General features: G+C 38.7%; 1 protein-coding gene and 1 long non-coding RNA gene across 2 annotated transcripts in view; one reads left to right on the top strand and one right to left on the bottom strand.

Moving 5' to 3' along the window:
- The window catches only part of LOC146711426 (ras-related protein Rab-26-like), a 58,759-nt gene extending 36,816 nt beyond the window's left edge, over nucleotides 1-21,943 (top strand). Inside the window, exons 6-9 of the mRNA XM_085454277.1 lie at nucleotides 15,328-15,393; nucleotides 16,474-16,530; nucleotides 18,720-18,796; nucleotides 19,312-21,943. Coding sequence (XP_085310403.1) covers nucleotides 15,328-15,393; nucleotides 16,474-16,530; nucleotides 18,720-18,796; nucleotides 19,312-19,411 — 300 coding nt within the window. The 3' untranslated portion in view covers nucleotides 19,412-21,943. The remainder of the gene's footprint in view (nucleotides 1-15,327; nucleotides 15,394-16,473; nucleotides 16,531-18,719; nucleotides 18,797-19,311) is intronic.
- LOC146711427 (uncharacterized) lies at nucleotides 8-1,161 on the bottom strand. Its single transcript, XR_014920163.1, has 2 exons — nucleotides 1,086-1,161; nucleotides 8-379 (listed from the first exon to the last, which is right to left on the bottom strand). It is a non-coding gene; the product is annotated as an uncharacterized LOC146711427 (long non-coding RNA).
- Nucleotides 21,944-22,186: the final 243 nt, after the last annotated feature.

Below are 22,186 nucleotides of genomic sequence, written 5' to 3'. Positions count from 1 at the left end.
CCACAGGTAAAGTTGCTATGAATTGTATTAAACTATTTAGCAACAATTTAACAGCATTTTATGAACAGGAATGAAAACATAAAATAAAATACAGTGACAGCAATAATAATAACAGTCAGAATCCTATCTGAGCTCAGATATGTCAGTCTTGCCGGCTTAATAGTCAGTGTTCAGTCAAGTCAAATCCAACAGGTCAAAAGTTTGTGATTGGTGCGATTTCGTCCTACCGCACTGTTGCAATTGTTCGTGAGAGAAGAGCAACCTGCCCTTCTGGGCCAACTCAGAATGGCTGTGGTTTGGTTCGGTTCAAAGGGAAAGGCTCGCCATCTTCCTCGTCAGGAAGAGATCCAGGTCTCACGATCCCATAAAAAAACCTAGCCTGTAAACAACAGGACTATTACTAATTCAGTTCACACTCTAATGATATACATGGCCATATGTAAATAATGTAAGTGCTATAACAAAACAAGCACAAAACATTAATTCTAATTTCTAACTAGTCTATACAGTGCATCTTAATCATGAATGCAATCTTTAAATCACAATCAGCTTATTCTATCGTCAAGGTGCACATTTCTATCAGAAATCAGAAATAAACCATAAACTATGGTAGATTATTTTTTTACAGTATTGCCCTTTAACTGAATTACAGGAGCATTGCTTTACACTGCATAGCAATGAAGCAATATATTATTTACACTCAATGTACAGAATAAAATTACCAAAAGAATATACAAAAACCCACAGGCTGTAGTTTTACAGTATGTGGTAACGTATCAGCACAGTAAGAATACACACGGACATCTATCCAGTGCCGCTCGAGCATCAAATGTAACAAAATAAAGTAGATTCATGACCTTTAAGATCAACATTAACTTATTCCATCATCTAATTTTAGTGCATTTAATATTCAACAAGTAATACTAGAACATCATCAGCACACAAGCTGAGTGCTCAAAATGGCTGAACTCAGTGAGAAACCCCGTGTGTTCTCCCACAGTGAAAACGTGGTCAGCTACAGCTATGAGCATTAGGCTAGTTAGCTTTTCAATTAGCCTGATTCGCCCAGTCCCAGTTTAACTCACCAGCACACTTCTAATGTTCAACTCTCAGAGAGGATCTTGTTCAACTCTCAGAGAGGATCTTGTTCAACTCTCAGAGAGGATCTTCTTCAACTCTCAGAGAGGATCTTCTTCAACTCTCAGAGAGGATCTTCTTCAACTCTCAGAGAGGATCTTGTCCACTTCATCCGCTCCCGCGCAGATCTACAACATTGAAATCGGGCCATTATATTCCCTGTTAACTTCTTGTTAGCTTTTTAGCTTCAAGGTTAGCTTAACAGCTTCTGACTCACCGCGATGGTTTCAAGGTCCGAAATGTTCACAATAAATCAGGTCCGTTTCTCCAAGGTGATCAGTGATGGTCTCGTGCACCTCCGTCTCTCTCTGTGTCTGAGCACGTGACGGTACAGAGCAGGGGAAGGCGGGGCTTGTTCCTTCCTAACCAGTAGGGGTGTTAAATATACTCTTTGGGTTTTATTCTTATATTTATAGTATTTATCTTTTATTATTGATTTATTTTTGATCAACTCAGTGATTAACAGAGTAATGATAAATCCCAATTAACAATAACATGTTGTAGTGCATTACTGAGTCGTGTAAACTCACTGGGTTACATCAGGGAGGGCCAGCCAGCCACCAAGACTGGTTTAGGATGAGGGGAAGAATGAAGACGAAAGACTCAGTGCATTGTGGGAAATGACCCAGCAGCCTACACCAACTAAAGCGTAACTAAGGGAGGATTCAGGGTCACCTGATCAACCCTAACTATATGCTTTATCTAAAAGGAACGTTTTAAGACTAATCTTAAAAGTAGAGAGGGTGTCTGTCTCCTGAATCCAAGCTGAGAGCTGGTCCCATGCTAGAGTGACCTCCAGTCACTCTAGGAACCAAAAGTAAGCCAGCACTGTGAGAGCGAAGTGATCTGTGAGGATAATAAGATGCTATGCAGTCTTTAAGATATGACAGGGGCCTGATTATTTAACATTTTGTATGTGACGACGAGAAGGATGTAAAATTCAAGTCAGAATTTAACAAAGGGCCCATAAAGAGCAGCTAAAATGGGAGAAATGTGCTCTCTTTCTAGTCCCTGTCAAAATATGACTTCTGAGATTATTCAAGTATTCTGATTCTGATACTCTCGCTGCAGCATTGTCGATCCACTGAAGGCTTTCAGGCAGCTTTTAGAGCGAGCTGATGGTAATAAATTACTGTAGTCCAACCTAGAAGTAATAAATGTGGGAACTAAGTTTTCAGCATCACTCTGTTTCTATTTTTATTTATTGCACAAATGATACAGGCAGGCCCTGTATACTTGCTTGATGTGCACGCTGAAGGGTATATCCTAAACAAAAAAGACTCAGAGATTCCTCACAGTGGTACTGGCCAAGGTAATGCCATCCAGAGTAAATATCTGGTTAGACACTATGTTTCTAAGAAGCAACCAAAGGGTCACTAGTTTGATTCCAGCCAGAGACACAAATCCCTTCAGGGTTGCATCAAGAAGGGCATCTGGCGTAAAACTCTGTCAAATCAAACATGCAGGGCTATCCACTGTGGCCACCCCTTGTGACAAGGGAGCCTCCGAAAGTGACATTTGAGTTAGACTCAGAAGTCAATGGACTGGAAAGAGAGAGACCAGGTGTATTAACAACCAACATGGCTTGCATTTATTTCATGGGATCTATACCGCTTCTGATCCTGCAGTTTTATTTCAAACTTAAAATATTAAATCCCATAGCTTTCTGATAACCTTAGAATTGATCAGTCCCCTGACAGGGATCAAAATTAATCTCTCCAAAGGCACATGGTGTCTGTTGGGATATTGACTATGCAGATCAGTCGCTCTAGCCTAGATTGAAATTCATTTTCCGCAAATGAAATGTAATGTTTCTTATTGAACAGTCTGGCTTTGGTACTGATCATTGAAAGATTAATTACCATCTAACTGCACTCGCACTGCCGATGTCCAAATGCCTGATCATGCTTACATGTCTGCATTGTAGAAACACAATGAAAGCAACGAGGGGGATTAAACCTTCATCTGTCTGTCTTCATTCATCTCTCTCGTTGCGTCCCCGGGGCATGGATTGGCTTCAAATGAAATGGCCGCCTGCCTACCACATTGCTGTTCACTAAATGTCATGGCACCACTGCACCAGATGGTGATGAGAGAAACTGTCATTAAATAATGCAGTGATGTGAAGTCAAATACCATTCATTTCACAATCTGTGGAGACTTTTGGCATTTGTGAAACGACCTGTTTCAAGCTTCCAGGTGTTTTATGTTGTTGTGCTTTGAAATCATCCTGATTATTCTGCACAGTCGGTTCCTCTGCAACCTAGTTACCTTGTCGCTCAGACATCACCTTTAAATTGGCGTCCTGCGTGGAACATTATTAGTATGTCAGCTCCATTGCTTCCGCAGATTACTGTAGTCATATATATGATGCAGCCAGTGGACCGTGGATCTGCCAAGGCAAAGCGCCAGAGGAAAAAATGATGTACCATTGTTCAGGCAGCTGCTTTCTGTGGACATTTCCATTTACTTTGATGTCGGCCCCAAAGTGACAAAACAAATGGGGGCACTTACAGTACGTGCACACAAGCAATGTAAGATGAATGAAGACTCAAGATTTAAGTCGCTTGCTATTTGTTGTTGTTGAAGCAATTCCAGAAGAAGTGATATGACCAGAACCCCAGCGGATGGATTTATGTTACAGGTGCCTCGTTAAAATAGCTTCAAAATCAGTGATTCTATAGGCCCTTTTTCTCTTCCTCATCTCACCATTTTTTGTTATATAACACCACATTTGTGCACCAGAAAGCTCCTTTTATGGTCGTCTGAGTGTATTGAAACTCTGCTGAAAGAAGCTCTTTACCTGTGAGGGGGCTGGCAGGTCAAAGGTCAAAGCCGTTTATCATATATTTTCAGAAGAGAAATATGATTCGTTGGCTGCCACTGTCTCTCCTTTAGCTTCCTCAAAAAGCATCATTACCCACTTGGAAGTTAAAGTAAAGAAAACAACTTAGTCATAAATGAAAGTACTCAATTCTCCTGTTATTATATCAACATTAAAGATTGTACAAGAAGTACAGGCATGCCTTTGCTGCATTCACACTTTCCTTGGCATAAAATATCTTCATCTGAAGGGATATATAGTTTATTTAGGATTTGCTTTAAGGAGAAAAGAAAAGAAAGAAAAAACCCAAACAAAGGGTTGAAAAAATTGGGGAAGGTTTTTTTTTTTTATATTACATTTTGTGTGAAATGTGTTTGCCCAGGGTGAGTCATGCACTTACCTTACACATTGTTTGTCTGTGTCTGTATCGTTTTATCTTCAGATAATGTCATTTTCTGTCACACTTTTGTCTTTTTTGGAGGGTTGTATCGCTACCCTGCATGAACAAAGGCAGAGGTGTCATTGTGTTTGTTGTGGTTATTCTGGCTTTTTATCACATTGGTGCTGTCCTTTTATCATCCAGACAGAGGGACCTCACACTGTTTGTTTTTCGATTATTTGTTTAAGCAGAAGAGAGCTGTCGTTAAAACACACTCGCACATAATACATGAATTTGTGATGACGTGAATTTAGAACAACACTATTAAATCAGTCAAAGCACAAAAACAAACAGCAATCAAAAGGAAATTGTTAGCACTTCACGGGCTGATTATCCGTTGTTTCTGGAACAGCTTGTGGCTCTTGTTTTTAAAAAAGATCTCTTTTTTTGCACGTTTTTAAAGATACCAGAAAGTAAACACTGGATTCATTTAATACAGCGTTTAAGTAGCTAACATCTTAGTATTCGTGCAAAGAAAAGCAACCCTCATACTATAAGCCAGACATGGAGACACTGTTTTTTCTCGCTTAGAAAATGAAAACAAAATTGCTGAAATTTACACAATAATTTGGTTGACCTGAAAGTTGAAAAATTAATAGAGGATGTATAAAAGAATACCTCTCAAAGGCTTAAAAGAACCAGAAGATTTAAACGTTTAATTACAGTGCTATACGTGTTTGCTACCACCTACAATATGTGTTTACACAACACAGCTTAGATTTCTCTTATTGTCTCATGTGTTAATTAGCCTGCAGCGTGTCAAGGCAGTCGTACCGAATCAAAGATGTTCTGTCTTTAAAACAGAAGTATCTCAGCATAGGCCAAAGTCTTCCCACACAGACTGACCCCATATCAATGTCTCAAAGTCAGCTAAATTTATATGTGGCTTAAGGTGTTTGTGGAGCTTTTCTACACGTTTAACTCTTTGTTTTATCACTTCCTATCAGATCAACTTAAATAAAATATGTCCTTAGATTGTTCTTTGTTTTTCATCTCGACTAATAATAAAACTAATTTTGGCCAAAAGTTCAATTTTTAAAGTTGACAATAACTAAACTATGAAAACGGGCACAAAGATAAACCTGATGGAAGACACAGAGGGAAATGGAGATGAAGGCTAAACAACAAGGGAGAAAGGATAACCTGAAGCTCTGAACTATAAGCAATAATAACTAAAAAACAAAAACTAGACTGCAAAAGGTATTAAAACTAAAACTAACAAAACCTTGGAATAAAAAGATGGCAAAACCAACAGGGAATAGCTACTAGAACAACAAACTCCATAAATAATAAGTAAACCAAAAGTCAAGCAGAACAGGCCCTAAAAGTTCATAATATGGCACCCATTCAGTTTTTATATACCATCATGCATGCCATTAAATTTGTTTCTCCTCCACAGACACCTACTCCCTCCCTAACCCTGGTTTTGCCCACAGTTTTCTTTTTCTTTTTCTCCCCACTTCCACAAAGTCTTTCTTATAGGGGTTAATTTTATACTGTAGGGTCTTTACCTTACAGTATAAAGTGCCTTAAAGTGATTATTTATACAGCACCAACTCACAACAACAAACTTGAATGTATTCGAATTGAATTGGATAAACAAAAGAAATTGAATTGAACTTAACTGGTGGATTACCGCAAGTCAAATTCCTGTCATGAGGTAATATTAATTCATTGTGATGAAAATCTAGCAAAGTGGCACATTTGCAGATAAATGACTTTTGTTCTTTTTCTATTGCAGCTTTGGGAACCTTAATCCCCTTTGCAGTGAGTCAGTATTTTACTGCCACTTGGCATTTTGAACACTCAATTTCTTTCTCTTCAGAACATACTGAAACCTTAAATTACTGATTTTTCTCTTCGTTAGTCATGCATGCATAATTTGAAGAAACACAGGTCCATTTACAAGACTGGTGCCATCGAGTGCACTGACAGGGTTTAAGAACTGATTTAAATTGCTCCTCCAATAACTTCTTTTTCATAACCAATTGTTCAAATCCGGGTCCTGAGGGGACCAGAGCATACCTCAGCTGTCATACCAGCCGAAGTAGGCTACACCCGGGATAGGTCGCCAGTGTATTGCAAGGCTACAGAGAAACAGAAAACCACTCACATACACACCTACGGCCAATACAGAATCACCACTTAAACTAACAAGCATGGGAGGAAACCTGAGACACAGGCAACAGTGCTAACTACTGCACCACCTTGATTTGAGAATTTGTGTGAACAAATGCAGTAAAACATTATTTGACTTTACCTTTTCTTACTGTGAACTGAACAATCAGCCAATCACAGAGAAGCAAGGGAGTACATATAAACACGTAGACCTGGTAAAGACGACTTAAGTTTAAAACAAGATGGGGCTAAAAGGACTTAAGTGGCATGGATGATTTTGCCAGATGGACTGCTATGAGTATTTCAGATACTGATCTACTGTGATTTTTTTTTCCCCACACAAGCATCTCTAGGCTTTACATAGACTAGTCTGAAAAAGAGGAAATATCCAGCAAACCACAGTTCTCTGGTCAAAAGTGCTTTGTTGATGGTAGAGGTCGGAGGAGAATGGCCAGGCTGCTTTGAGCTTACAGAAAGGCAACGGTAACTCAATTCAGTTCAATTCAGTTTTCTTTCTATAGCGCCAAATGACAACTCTATATTGTACTTTATATTGTAAGGTAAAGACCTTCTCTACACAGATGGTCTCCACAGTCACACAATGTCAATCGAAATACCTTTCTATCCAAAAACCTTGAAACGGAAGATTCGCATCATATAGTTGCTGCAACAAATCTGCAGCGACTGTGTCAATATGAGCCAAAATCTCTTAGGAACATTTCCAGCACCTTGTTGAATCTGAGCTGCAACACATTGAGGCAGTTTGAATGCAAAAGGGGGGTCCAACCCAGTACTAGCACGGTGTTCCTAAAAAGGTGGCCAATGATGAGTGTGTGTTTTTATGCTTGTTGTGCTTACACTTTGAGATCTTGCCGTGAAGAGCAAGAAGCTTTTACTATATGCATTTTCTTTTCTTTCTTTCTTTTTGTTTTTGTTCTAGATCAATAGAACAATTCAGGCAATTCAGAGGAATTTATGTTCTACGTAGAGGGCCAAGCTGAATCCCATAAATGTTCTTAAAGGAGAGATTTAAAAAGTGGAAAGCAAGAGAAAGTAAAAATGTTATATACTTCACTCATATGTCATATACAAGACTTGATGCCCCATTTCCCTGTTAAATTACAGTGTAATCTGATATATCTCAGAACAGCTATTTATAACTGTAAAATATAAAAGCACCATGCAATATAGAATATAACTTTCAATAAGGATAACACCATGTGTTTGGCTGCCATAATACCATCATATTAGTGTTCCTGCTGTAATCTCCATCTACAGTATATTGTTGGTTGCTTGTACTCATAAAACCTAAACATGAGCAGTCTAATGAGTGTTTGCACTCATCAGCCACACTTCCTCCGGTGACAGCAATATTTTACAACAAGCTTTCAATTTTATTAACTTTGCTCTAAAAAATGTCGTGTGACTTCTCAATGAGATTATATAGTTGATGCTTGTTGACATTTAGTGCTGTTTAACTGGATTCATAAAGAGCAGCACACTGCTGTACATGATTTCAGCTGCAGTTTGGTGCGGTGTATGTCAACTTGGAAACGAAAGAGACAAAAGTTAAGGTCAGCAAATGTGTTTATCGGCTCGAGTGCAAAAACAACTTGGAGGAGAGCGTCACTCTTACTCATGCTCATATTCACTACGACTGCCGCTTTTCAAAGCACATCAGTCATCCCGACATGTCTCACACCCATGTTTGCTGGCAGATGTACACGTCAGCTGCTCTTTTATAAACATGAAAGCCTTTCTCTTCCCTGTCAGGCAACAGACGTCAACTTACAGGCCTGTCGTTGTCAGTGTCTTTTTCTTTCTTTCTTTCTTTCTTCTTTTTAATTGTCAAGTTTTATAACACACCAGTTGCTTGTTAAATTGGTTTTATTCACTAATCTAAATAGTGTATTCCCTTACAGTCTAAATCTACCGAAGATGGCACATGCAATGAGTTATTCATAAAAGCCAACAATAAATTTCGCCAACAATAAAACCACTTTGTATTATTATTGTTGTTATTATGCATCGCACGTGCATGCAGATTTGTTTCTGCGTGCACGTGTGACAGGATTGCCCCAAGTGTGACAGGATTTCAGTGTGTCCTCCCCGCGTGTCAGGCGGTGCCACAGTGTCACTGTTTAGCACAGCTGCATAAACCTCCTCTCAGGGGAGAAGCCCTATTTTCTCTTTGCGCTCCTGTGGGTTGGTTCATTTTGACTCTGCCTGTTGTTGAGAGCAGATTTCTCCCCTCTCTTGTCTCTTGGTGTTACACTCTGATCAAAGCTTGGCAAGAATAGCGTTGTCACCCATAGCAAATCTGCTTAGACAAAAGTGCAGCAGAGGAAAAGTTGGGTCAAACTTCGAGGCTCCTTGAGGATAGTCACCTTCATTATTATATGCAAAGAGATTCTGCATATTGTATTGGGAGTAACTAATGTGTTATTGGTGTTAATGTATGGTATTTATTACACAGGTTTTGGGGCTTTTATTGTTCCTTTATTTTGGAGCCTCAGTTTAGCATTAGAGCAGTAACTATTTTGTTTATTGAGTCAGAAGTCACCAATCTAAAATGAGAATTTTGTCATCAGTATCCGTAGACCGTGTTAGGGCATCATAACATCACACCTCCTCAACTGAAACACAAAAAACTAATTCAGAACAGTGGGTTTGAATCCACTGGACTTTCTGTGTGGAGTTTGCATGTTCTCTCCAGGTACTTCGTCTTCATTTCACAGTCCAAAGACAACTTTTTATGTAGACTAATAGATCAATAACTCCAAATTTTAGGAATCCTAACTTTAAGTGGTCCGTAAAATGTATGGATTGTATATTCTGAATTTGAGCAGGCTGAGGAATCTTGTGATGAATGCTGATATTGTGAATAAAAATGACATCACCACCCCACACTACTGCAGTTGTAGTTTTTAATGGGTTGGTTTGTTTTTGCTGTAAGACACACAGCTAATCCCACAATATTTTAATACGGCAGTAGCATATGTGCGATTTTATTTCTAAGGAAGAATTCAAATTTCCAATCAGTCTTTCTAAAGAAGAGAGAGAGAGAGAATGAACAGCTGACCAGGCTGGTCCAGTATCCTGGAGTAGTACACATACCTGCTGTCTCCTGTGACAACAAAAGAAAAACAGATGCAACATCAGAAGTACCCTCACATACCTCTGCCAGTGACAACTTGTCTTTGCCAATGTCACAACGCAGCCACCAGCAGCTGTGTGCCTGGCTTCATATTTTCCTTCCTCTTTGATATAGATCCTTTGGTGTTTGACTTGTCTTTTACTGTCCTTTTCTCCATCTTTCTAAGAACATCGTTACTGGCTCTTCAATTGTTTGATTAACCCTGACACTTGGCATTGCAGCTGTATGAAATATTTGATGGAAAATAGAAGGTAATAATTTGTTGCCTGGAGCATTTTAGAAACCAGTGGGCATTTTAATTCATTAGAGCTCAAGTGAACAAAAATCAGAGGTGCTATTTATGAAACATGAATCATGTTTCTTGCTCATTTTGACTGGGTTGCTTACAAACAAACAGAAAAGCACAACAAAAACAATAGAATCCAGTTCCATCTGATTTGTCACATAATTTATGGACTTTTTAATGTCAGAAAAACAAAGAGAAAATGTATTACCTCCTCTCGCGCCATGCCACGATCTCACTGACATTTGGTTCCCTAAGCATTTGGCCAGAGATCCTGGTATTAGTCTTGAATAAAAGATGAAGTGAGCCCTGAGACTTCCCCAGCAGCCGCTGACAATATTATTTGGAAGCTGGTATTTATCTGCTTAATATTTAATTAGATAAATAAATGGATTCTTTTCAAAAAACGTTGCACTATCTGCACATATGCCTTGATGCTGGTAAGAACTAATGATAAAAGGTGCTTAATGTATGTAATGTTATTATTTAGTATTTTTTTGATTTAAAAATTGACTTAATTATAGTATAAATTATGTGTGTAGTTACACTTAGAGTGCTTTGTTTGCTGGAAAAGATTAGATTTATTAAAGTATACGAAGCAACAACAGAAAATTTTGTTTTTTCACTTTCTTTTACTTTCAGTTGCTTTCACAGTATCTACCTAAAAAGCTTGTGCTAGTCTTCTTTCTTTTCTATGTTGTGCTATGTCTAATTCCCTTTCATCTCTACAATGAAGGTAAAGCCACTATAGCCACATGAATTTGTTTTATGCCCGGTTAAATTAACTGCTATTGTCCTTTAAGTCTGTTTAATATTTTATTCCTAGCTTTAGCCCCAGGCATTAGCAGACTACTCCTGCTAACTAAAAGTGATTTGGCAATCATAAACTGGAATCCTTTGTAGTTTTTCCAGCTTTATTTTTATTGAGTGATGTGCTGTTACAGTTGTTACACTATTAGTTTTACAGTTAAAAGCTCTTGTTGCATACAGTTAGGACACACTATCTGCCTTGAACGTTGACCTTCTTGTTGTAATGTTTAGCTTCCACTGAGATTTGTGGGTCAGAAAAGCTCAACTTGCCTGTATCCTGTAGCCAGATGCAGTAGGACTTTCTGGTATTCTTGGAATGCATTTCACATACTGGACACTAAATCACATTTTCTGGAATACTAAATGCTATGTTAGTGGGACTAGAAATGCACCTAGAATCTATTGATTCGCCACATTGATTCATTTTGTTTTCTGCTGCATCATTGCATGCATATTTCCTCTGCTGCAACGAAAACACAAAAGAAGACTGCAGTTCTCCAGGATGAAAGTGACAAGTGGCATCATGATCAATGATTACATCCGTGAAATGACCCATGAGGCGATGTGCTATGAACAGCCAAATGATCTAATTACAAGCTATGGTTCATCACCAGTAATCACAGCATATGGAGAGAATCACTCAGAGGCAGGCTGTCAGATTTTATCCTGCAGAGGGTTGCTTGTAGTTGTGGGAGGATGAAAGTTTGCACGGCCGGGAGGTAGATAACAATAACCAAAGGCCAAATGCATGATCCAATATTTTGATAAATATTGTATTGAACAGAGGTTACATCATACAAACATAAGCGACTTTCAAAGGATGCACAGAATTCAAAGATGCTTCATTTTCAGAGACAAGCAGTTGTAGCAGCTGACCTAAGCAATATGTGAAACCTTGACAAAAAAGTTGAATTATACATGAAGCAAGTGATTAGCTACATGGAAGGTGTTCCTCTGAAACATTTCCCCCCCTCAGTACTATGCTGAAGATCACTGGTGATGCAAATTCAAATCCAGCCCAGTCTTTTTTATCTTTCTTAAAATAGCAAAGGGCTCAGGGCTCTGATTAAAGAATCTTGGCGCCACCATCAGCTTTCTCAAATCACCAGACCTCGCTGACCTCATTAACTCTGAAGCCCATCAAAACACAAATGAGATTCAGCATTGATTTTGAGACAACCCATTAAACTGGTGAGATGACAAAGGCTGTACCGGTGAACAAAGGGAGTCTACTCAGTAGTTTCTTTGTGTACAGATGTAGCTTAAATAGCTTTCACTCAGTTTACCAGTTCCCACAAAACACTATTTGAAATGTAAGACTAATTCTTTTTATGTATGTCCCAAAAGGAGCTGCTTGGCCACGAAGAGCCATACCATGAAGCTCCTGGCCCACAATCTTCTATTTTTTTTCTTTCTTTCTTTTTTGTGCTGATCTTAGTGCAAGTGGAGTTTTGGAACTGTACAGTTATTGAGTCAACTGAGCTTTGGGGACTTTTACACAGTATACACCTCAGTACTTGTAATCTTACATGGTCTTTCTTTTTGTGGCTGTGTTGCTGTGGTTCCTAAACGTTTCTACTTTGCAATAATACCACTTACAGCTGATCATCTGGGATTAGGGAAGGAAGGGAAGAAATTCCAGAAACAACAAGTCAACATCTGAATTCAAAGATTAAGAAATTTGGTCCGTTTATTATAGCTAAGATATTTTTGGCTTTTGACTCAATGTCAGGATATTCCAGAAAAATGTTGAGTATAGACAGTCGATTTAGAAAAATAGAACAATAGATGTTCTCCTCCCCCTTTTGAGGTGCCTATAGCTCAGGGGAATAAAGCTGGTTATCTACTAATTGAAAGGTTGGTGGTTCAGTTCCTGGCTGCTCCACTTGCCAAAGCTTTCTTGGACAAGATATTGAACCTCAAGTTGCTCTCTGATGTGTTCAGTGGGGTGTAAGATAAGATAAGATAACCTTTATTAGTCCCACACGTGGGAAATTTGTTTTGTCACAGCAGGAAGTGGACAGTGCAAAAGTTATGAGGCAAAAATTAGAATACAATAAGAATAAATACAGTACACAACTGTACAGAATAGAATAAAATAAAATACTATATACAGTAGAATAAAATAAAATAAATATACAATAAGATAAAAATAGAATACAAATACAAATACTATATACAACTGAGTAAAAATACAACGATGTGGATGTTAGTTAGAAAGCTCTTAGGCATTGGGTTGTGTGAATGTGCCAAGCTGTATAAAGCACAAGTGCTCCAGTAGAGTAGAAAAGCTCTATATAAGTCATTTATCATTGACTCATATTAAAAAGTGGACAGTATGGTGGGATGGCAGTAGAGTGAAATCCACATCTTTTTGAATGCAGCTGCGCATGTGAGCCTGGTCATGTTCTATTTCCAGAAGCACGTTGGTCACAAGGTGAGGCAGGCAACTGCTTGGGGCCTTACCCCCAAAGGATGGTAATGTGCAAAGTATCCAATGAGTAGGAGAGACCTGACCTCCCTTAGGGGCTTAGTTTACTTTGACGTTTAATATTTGTTAATTGACCTAACAGAGCAGGCAAGTGTGTTTAGCTCTGCTGGCCATGGTGCGACTGAATCTAATGTGGGCATTGCTGGGAGTCAGAGATGAGTAACTGGTTTATTAGCATATCTAACAGGCTGAAATATAATAGAGGGTGGTGGTTACAGTATTAACACTTTTTTAACCAGTATACTTAGTCTTGAGCATTGTTGCTGAAGTAAAATGGTTTCTTCCATTCTTCCAGTCTTACCTGTCATTTTGTAGGACTTTTGGCAACAGTGCTGTCATGTTATTTATAATGAGCTCTAGTTAGAAGGCTCCCCCGTGAATTTTCACCACTGTCTGTTTCACTACTGTAGCTTAAACTGATGGGAATAATTATGAGGTATACACTAGAGGGAACGATTCTTAGTTGGCCTCATTCAGTATGATAATCTCACCTTATATAGTTTGAAGTTCATTTAATATACTGGATGTAATCTCATTAAATATGATTTGAAGTTCACTTAATATGCTACATGTATCCTCTGTGGGAAAACTACTGTAGCTGCCTTTATTGTGTGCCTTAGTGAGTGAACTCTGTTTAACCCTGTGCCTTAAGAATTGCAAGCCTTATTTGTTGGCCCCAGCACAGTAGACAGGCCTCGGAGGAAGGCTGTCATACAGTCAGTGGGCAGAACACACTGGGAAGCATGCTGAACATATTGGGAGTTCCCAACCCTGATGGGAGCTGTTGTGTAGTTGCCATGCTGAATGCAACAGTAAGGCCGAGTTATGCCTGATTAGTACTCAAATATTGTGAGAGGACCGGTCTACTTATTCCATGGTGGAGGAATTTGGGATCATTTTTGATTTTTTCTAACAATTCATATCATAATAGTCTACAATTCATGTTTGCAGAAGGCTACCCAGATGTATTCTGAATGTCTTGATACAATTTAAAACACATATACTCTGTGTGGTATATATTTTTACGAGACATAAATAACTTAATTCAAAGTATATTTGTTGTGTTTTTTTTCTTTGTAACAAAGAAATCTGAGCCAGTGGCTCCTGTCTCCCTCTGCCTTTTGCTTGTCCTTCGTCTGTCTCTCACTCACTTTGCTTGCTTAAGGTTTGACGTCCCGGGATCACTTTGTTGTCGCTTTACTGTTCCTTCTGCTTCTTTTCTTAGGTGACTCTGCTTTTATCAGGAGAAGCTCAATAAACTGCATTGCAACAAACTCTGCTTTTCTCCAAAAACCTGAATTTTTGTTTTAGTTGTTTTCCTTTTAAAAGACATCAAAAAAGCTGAATCCAAAACTGGGGAGACAAAGTTTATCGTTTAGGTTCCAGATTTTTGAATAAACAAAACTGTTGCATACCAAGAAGTCACATCAAGGCGACACATACGGTTTATAGTGGATTTACATGAAACCTGCTTATAGTCTCCCTCGGCCATATGCTGGCACACAGAGACGCTGAGAAATTCCTTTACAAATGCAGTGTCATCAGCAGACTTAACTGTAGTTGTCTGAGTGGGACCACTAAACAAAAAAAGGATTGATCACCTGCAGAAACTTATGCAGAATAACTCGCTGTGGGTACAATTAGGCATTGTGCTGAGACGGCGGGGAATATTTCAGCAGGTGTTTGTTTGAGCTAACTAATTGCTCATTAACAGTGAACGGACGGTTCAGCAGCTGTCGAAGCTCACACAGTAAGAAAGGCTGTTTGTTCCCCTGGATGACTTTCTCTCCCCACGGCACATATTACAGTTAAACCACGATGCAGCTGATTTTAACTGATGATGATATTTTTTACAATCTTACTATACAGTTTGTTAAAATCTTAAAATATTGCGATTCCCCAGATCCTCTGTCCTCTTTCTTTACCCTTTATTTTTGTCACTCTTTGTGATTAGATTTAATGTTTGAGCTTGTCCTTGCGAAGTCCCAGACAGGGTTTGCTTTTTCGGAGTCCTTCCATATGCATACCACACATTTATCCTTGTCTCTTCTTTTCTTGTGTTTATCAGGCATGGCTGACTGAGATCCACGAATACGCCCAACAAGATGTAGTGCTCATGCTGCTTGGAAACAAGGCAAGGCACTGAAATTCTTTCATAGCGGTAACAGTTTTTTACACATGCGTTGCAATACCGAACTTTTCTAGAGATTACCTGAGTGAGCTGCCAGCTCACATGTACAAAACCCATCTGACAGGGATATGATAGTGGCACAGATAATTGCCCTTTGGATACACAGTGAGTGGGCATGTGGAAATACTTTAAACACATGTGTTACATGTTTGAAAGGACAGCTTTGGGCAATAATCTGACCTGATTTGTGCTTAAAGGTACTCAATCTGACACTCACAGAAGTCCCATCATTTTTATACACACCCATTACTGTGGCACCTAATGTAAATTCTTCCACTATCAAGTTAGCACCTGACAATGAAACTGTTGGGTCTTGCCTTTGGTTTAAAGCCTTTAATAGGGCTTGGAAGTGAGGGACAATATAATGCACACTTGATTTTTGAACTGGATTTTGTCTTTTATGGGATTTGTTAATAGCGACAAATACCAAAACACACACAAAAAAGTTCTCTAATGTTGCATCTAAGAAAATTCAGAAAAAATAAGTATCGTTGTATTTCTAAGTATCAGTAATAATTTGCTGCTCCAACAGACGCATGCTTAGCATCAACTGATGTCTGTGCTTAAGCACAACTACTTGCTAAAGCTGTTTGAAGCTCAGTCAGTTGATTATTGGTGACATTTGCTTAAAAACCTGTTTTTTTTTTATGTATCCTTTATTTAGCCATGAGGGTCCAGTTGAAATACAACATCTCTTCTGCCAATGAGTCCTGAGTCATTCTGTGTGCGCACACATCTAATAACTGTCAATCAAATTTGCAAATATTAGCGAAACACATTTTCTGGAACTGTCATTCTTTCTAAGCAGAGAACAGATGTCTTTGGCTCAGAGCTCTGTCTACTTTCAGTCACCTAACGTGCCATAACAGCCTTTTAATAGCATCCCGAGACTTCTTAGCTGCCATCGGATCAGAACGAGGCTTATATATGGCAAAAAGCCTGCAATTGGTGAAAGCATATTTGGCGCTGATGCTGATGGTTGCTTGATGCTGGATTGTAACCTTGTTTTTCCTGTCTCATCAGGCTGATGCCACTCATGACAGGGTGGTGAAGAGAGAAGATGGTGAGAGACTTGCTAAGGTGAAGAACTAAGATGCATGGGGATTTGTTTAGCTGTGTCATAGTCTGAAGCTCCACACAATATAAACAGAAATTTTGCCCCAATCTTTTTCTAAACAGTGAAGACATTAATTTTTCTGTATATGTGCTTTTCCAAAGGGATTTATATGGCTGATTGGATTTTTATGGCAAGCATGAGGATTATAAATATTACAGAAATGTGTGATTATCTGGAGATCCGTTTGAATTCTCACTCTAGCTCTTTATCTGAGATTTCCTTCTGCTGTTAGGAAATGGAAGATAAGACTCGGATGTGTTTTCTCCCCCATAGATAATAAAAATTTGATAGTCAGTATTTACTCTGTAGAATTGTGTCTTATGGCTCATCGTGTTTTATGAGCTTCTGCATAACATGTATCGACTGTCAGTCATCCCCAGTTTTATAGCTCTTTCTTCAGTGCGACTGCAAATCCTTGCACTGCCTCAAAACCAAGTGCACTGAAAAAAAAGGTAAACTGCCAAGCAATTCTTTTTAGAAATGGCAGCAATAAAGTGCCAATAAGTAACTCGGGGCTCAGCCTGGAAGGAAAAAGACACATCAGTTATCATCTCTGTTTGCTGATACAAATTTGCCTGCAGAGGGAAAGCATGGAGATGGCACCGAGCTGGATTATCTACAAGTGAACAAGTGTGAAGCTGCTGGGCACTACATTTTTATGCAGTTTTTATCCACCAGTCACAATTTGTTCTTTCAAGCTTAATCCTGCTGTGTTAACTTTTTATACATACACTTATAGGCCATTTCATGAGGTTTCTTATTAACGCAAATATCTAATGCAACTCGGTACATTCAGGCATGTAGACATTGTCAAGACAAAGTTCAAACCGAGCATCAGACCGGGAGGTAACTTTGAGGCATGGTTGTTAGTGTGTTTTCAGAAACTGCTGATCTACTGGAATTTTACCACACAGCTCCCTCTCGAGTTTACAGAGAAAGGTGTGAAAAAGAGAAACTATCCAGTGAGCGCTATCTTGGTAAAAATGCCTTGTTTTTGTCAGAGGTCAGAGAAGAATGGCCAGACTGCTTGGCGCTGATAGGAAGGCAACAGTAACTGAAAAAAACACTTGTTAAAACCAAGGTGTGCGGAACAGAATCTCTGAGTGGACGGCATTGCGAAATTTGAAGTAGATGGGCTACACTTGGAATGGGAAACTGAGGCTACAAATTTTACAGGCTGACCAAAATTGGACAGGAGAAGATTGGAAAAAATATTTCCTGGTTTGAGTCTTGATTTCTGCTGCAACATTCATTTGGTAAAAACTAAATGGCTCCTACCTTCTATAACCATTCAGGCGTCTGTTGGTGTAGTAATGGTCCACGGGATATATTTCAGCACATTTTTAATTCATCCATCCATTTGCTTCCGCTTATCCTTTTCAGGGTCGGTGGGGGGCACTGGAGCCTATCCCAGCTGTCTTAGGGCCAGAGGCAGGGTACACCCTGGACAGGTCGCCAGTTTGTCACAGGGCTAACACATAGACAGAGACAACCAATCACACTCACATCTAATTTAGTGCTTCCAATTAACCTAACCCCACTAACTGCATGTCTTTGGACTGTGGGAGGAAGCCAGAGCACCCAGGGAGAACCCATGCAAACTCCACCCTGGCCTGAACTCAGGACCTTCTTGCTGTGAGACAATAGTCCTAACCACCATGCCACCTGTTTTTAATCAAATCAAGCATTTTTTTTTTTTAAACAGCACAACCTACCTGAGTGTTATTGCTAACCATATCCTGCCCATCTTCTGATGGCTCAGACTGGTTTTTGGAACATGACAATGATTTCACTGTGCTCAAATGGCTTCGAAAGTCACCAGATCTCAATCCAATAGAGCACCTTTGGGATACGGTGGAACAGATGTTTTGCATCAAATCACAAATCAAAATTTAGGAAATTCAGACCTTAGCAATGTTTCAATGCAGCACATGGCTGAATGTTTGCCATAAATGGCAAACAGATTAATGGACAGGTTTGCAGTTTATTATGACTGTAAACATCTTTCTCCAGTGTCTTGAGCTCCTCTGCTCAAAGCTGCTTCTTAAAAAATTAAGAAAGAAAAGATTATTTTTTTGAGGTTTTAGTACAAACATCACAGAGAGCACAAAAAAAGCACTTTGCATTAAGATTCATTGCTTTGGCTCTGCAGGAATTCGGAGTTCCCTTCATGGAGACCAGCGCCAGGTCAGGCCTCAATGTAGAGCTGGCTTTCACTGCTGTGGCCAAGTAAGTATATTTCTCTTTGCAAGTGTCAGGGATTATATAAAGGATGTATGAATATAAAATGTGGTTTTTAATTTAAAACATTTAGTATTTTCATATAAACATGGACGTCAATGTGGAGTCAAAAAGATTTGTTACTCGTGTAAATGCTTCCTTGAAGTTGCAAATGTTTCAATAAAGATCTGAAGTACAGATTTAAATAATAGTTTTCCCTTACTAGTGTTTATTTTTGTCTTTATTTGGCTAAAAGAATGGCAGAAAGTCAGGTGGTTACACAATATTAAATTTTTTGCCTACCTCTGACTTCTGCTTGTTCTCCCCTTTTCTGCACGGGCTTTCTCTCACAGTCCAGTTTTAGTATTTCAGTCTGAGCATTTTCTAATCTGTCCATAGGTATGAATGTGAATCTCCTGTGTTAGTTGACTGACAGCCAATTCAGTCAACTAACACAGGATTTTCAAAAATAGGTTAATGTGTGTAAAGGTCCTTTACCTCAATATCCTCTTCCTTTTCCTCAGGGAGCTGAAGCACAGGTCCATGAAGGATCCCAGTGAGAAGTTTAAGCTCCATGAGTACGTGAACAAGGAAATGAAGGGCACTGGCTGCTGCCGGTCTTAAAAGCCTGCCCCAGTCACTCTTTGGCTCTGTGTGTGTGTGTGTGTGTGTGTGTGCCACTTATTTCCATACTGTACATGTTCATATCTGGTGTGATCAGAAAGAAGGAGTCAGCTCCAGCGAGGTATAAACCCGTTCGACCTTCTGCTCGTCCATTTTCAGATGTCATTGTGTCAGTACACACAATCTCACTGTTGTCCTCACTAGTCTCGTTGCCTTCCTGCATCATGTGTATGTGCGTCTTGCTTTTCCCCACCCATCTCCTTCTGTAGCTGTAAATGTAGCCCAAGGTTATAATTGGCAAAAGGCAAAGATGGCACACCTCAGTTATTACCCTTTTTCAACTGCAGCTACACAATTATCTTCACCGTTGCCTGGTGTCCTTCTTTTATTTTGAAGGGTCTTTTTTGTTTTGTTTGTTGCAGAGATAAAATGCATGTTTTTAAAGCAGTTTAATTTCTGCATATAATTATTGTGTTAGATGCAACTGTCATTTTCTTCGGATGTTACGGATGAATGTTCAAATAGTAAATGTGTAGTGAAGTGTCCTCTGTACAGTTTGTGGTCAAATCAATGATTCAACAGGCTCCCTGGAGCCGGGTTAGCTCACCAGCATAAATTTAGTCTGTTTCAGCTGTGGATTTGGGGGTGGGGGGGATTTGTATTATTTTAACACAAAAATCTAGTAAAAGCAAATGGGTGTCGCTATTTTGGATACAATGAGCATTAACAGCATTCAGATATGAATCCATATTAATATAATGTTTAAACAAATTTAGACATTTGAGTTTTGAAGAGCTGTAATGCAACCACTGTTCCTGATCTGTATTTTTTGTTAAATTATTAAAAACAGATAGTCAAACACACTGTATGCAATATACAGGAATATAAAATTGGGCTTTTTTTGGTCATTATGGTGTAAATACTACTTTTTTTTCTGCATGTAAAATAGTTTGGATAGAAGAGAACAGCACTTTAGATAGGAATAAGAGCATGGGAGTGAAGTGAGAAATAAAGAGCTATAGAGACCTGAAGTATTGTACATGAAACATCTGTAATTTTTTTTTATTTCTCTGTTTGTTTCTTTTTTGTTTGTTTTTTGAAATCCATGCAAATCATGACAGTGTATTTAAATGCTGAGTTTTGAGCCACCTCTCATTTCTTTATATTTTGCAGGGAAATAGCTGCAGTGATTTATCGAAACGTGCAAACATACATTGAAATACTGTATATAAGTCAAACACAGAGATCATAGAATTCTAACAAGCTGGAAGTCTCTTTAGATAATCATTGGGAATAGTTCTTTAGGGGTCTTGAAGGACATTTGAAGCTCTTCTTTGGATGTTGGATCCCTTTTGTTCTGTTTTTTGTCAAGATGATCCCTCACTGCTTCAGTAAAGTTGACCTCCAGTCTTGGCAGTGTGTTTGGGATCATTTCCATGCTAAAACTTGAAGCCAACACCCCTGACTTATATGCAGCATCAGACAATGACAGAGCCTCCACCATGTTTTACACTTGGCTGTAGATGCTCACTGTTATCTCTTGACCTCCTTAACACATATTAATCAATTTAACCAAAATTTTCAAATTTGCATTCATCACTTCAAACCTGATTTTCAGTCCATTTGTTAGATAATATGATATCACCACCCTGACCTTCAGATACTGTTCATCTGCTTCTTCTTCTAATTGTCCAGTTTCCTCAGTATTTTTAAGGACATCTGCACACTATACTGAGATAAGCTAGGTTTTCAGCTATAGCCCTTGAGAAATCAACTCAATCTTGTTGATGCAAAAATAATATTTTTATGCCCATCTTTGTTTATCTTTGGCATTTTTGGATTCAACTAAAGAAATGGGAACAATTGATGTGTTTTTGCAACAGTAACATCGAAGCTAAAGATACAATTTTTAAAAAAGCCTTTTGCCTTCATCCTTTGAGTTGCATTAGTTTGTGCCTTTTTAAATGCTTCAATAATTTAAATCATTTTTTCTATAGCAAAAAGCAACAAAATGCTATTTTGTGATGTCAGGTACAAGAATTGGACTGAAAATGGGTGAAAATGCAGCCAATCTCCAGAAAACAATAACAGAAAACCTGGAGAACTAATCCTCAAGACCACCTTAAAAACAAGAAAGTCTGGGTCTTTGGAAGTAGATTAAAAGGAAATGACCGATGACTCAAAACCTTTGCACAGTACTGCATGTATGTGTTTTCTGTACATTCGTATATAAATTGGGTATATAGTGCCATGTTTTCTTAACATTTTGAGCAGTATGTCACCTTTAATCGGTTAACAGTATTTAACTTATAATTAATATAAGAATCACAGATGACATTTTATATACTGTTGCTTAGAAAGACTCCATCTCAGTCACAGAAACCACATACTGTACTGCACTTACTGTACATGCCCATGTTTCTTTCTTTTAGCCTTGAAGTTAAGAGTATTGTTTATTTGGTTTACTACTTTTCAGTGTGTAACTTCTTTCTTGTAACTTAAAACTACAATAAAAAAAATATGTATACATCATATTTCTCTTACACAAATTCTCTTCTTGGACAGTTACACAATACAAAGCATGCAATTACAGATCACTGAGCGCAGCAGAGAGCATGTGCGTGTTCACGCTGATTGACGTCAGCTCTTCAGGTTTGAACAAATTGTGCGACAGTCCAATGACAGTAGTGCTCAAACCTTGTTGTGCCTTTTTCCTAGGGCTGCTTTCACAAATCACTTAAAGTGTAGACCAGCAATCACTGGTTTGATGAAGTT

This window comes from Copadichromis virginalis, linkage group LG4, assembly GCF_057382275.1.
Source record: "Copadichromis virginalis isolate Kocher_CV1m ecotype Utaka linkage group LG4, C_Virginalis_male_GT1.1, whole genome shotgun sequence".
Taxonomy (NCBI): domain Eukaryota; kingdom Metazoa; phylum Chordata; class Actinopteri; order Cichliformes; family Cichlidae; genus Copadichromis; species Copadichromis virginalis.
This window is presented reverse-complemented; position numbering and strand designations above follow the sequence as displayed.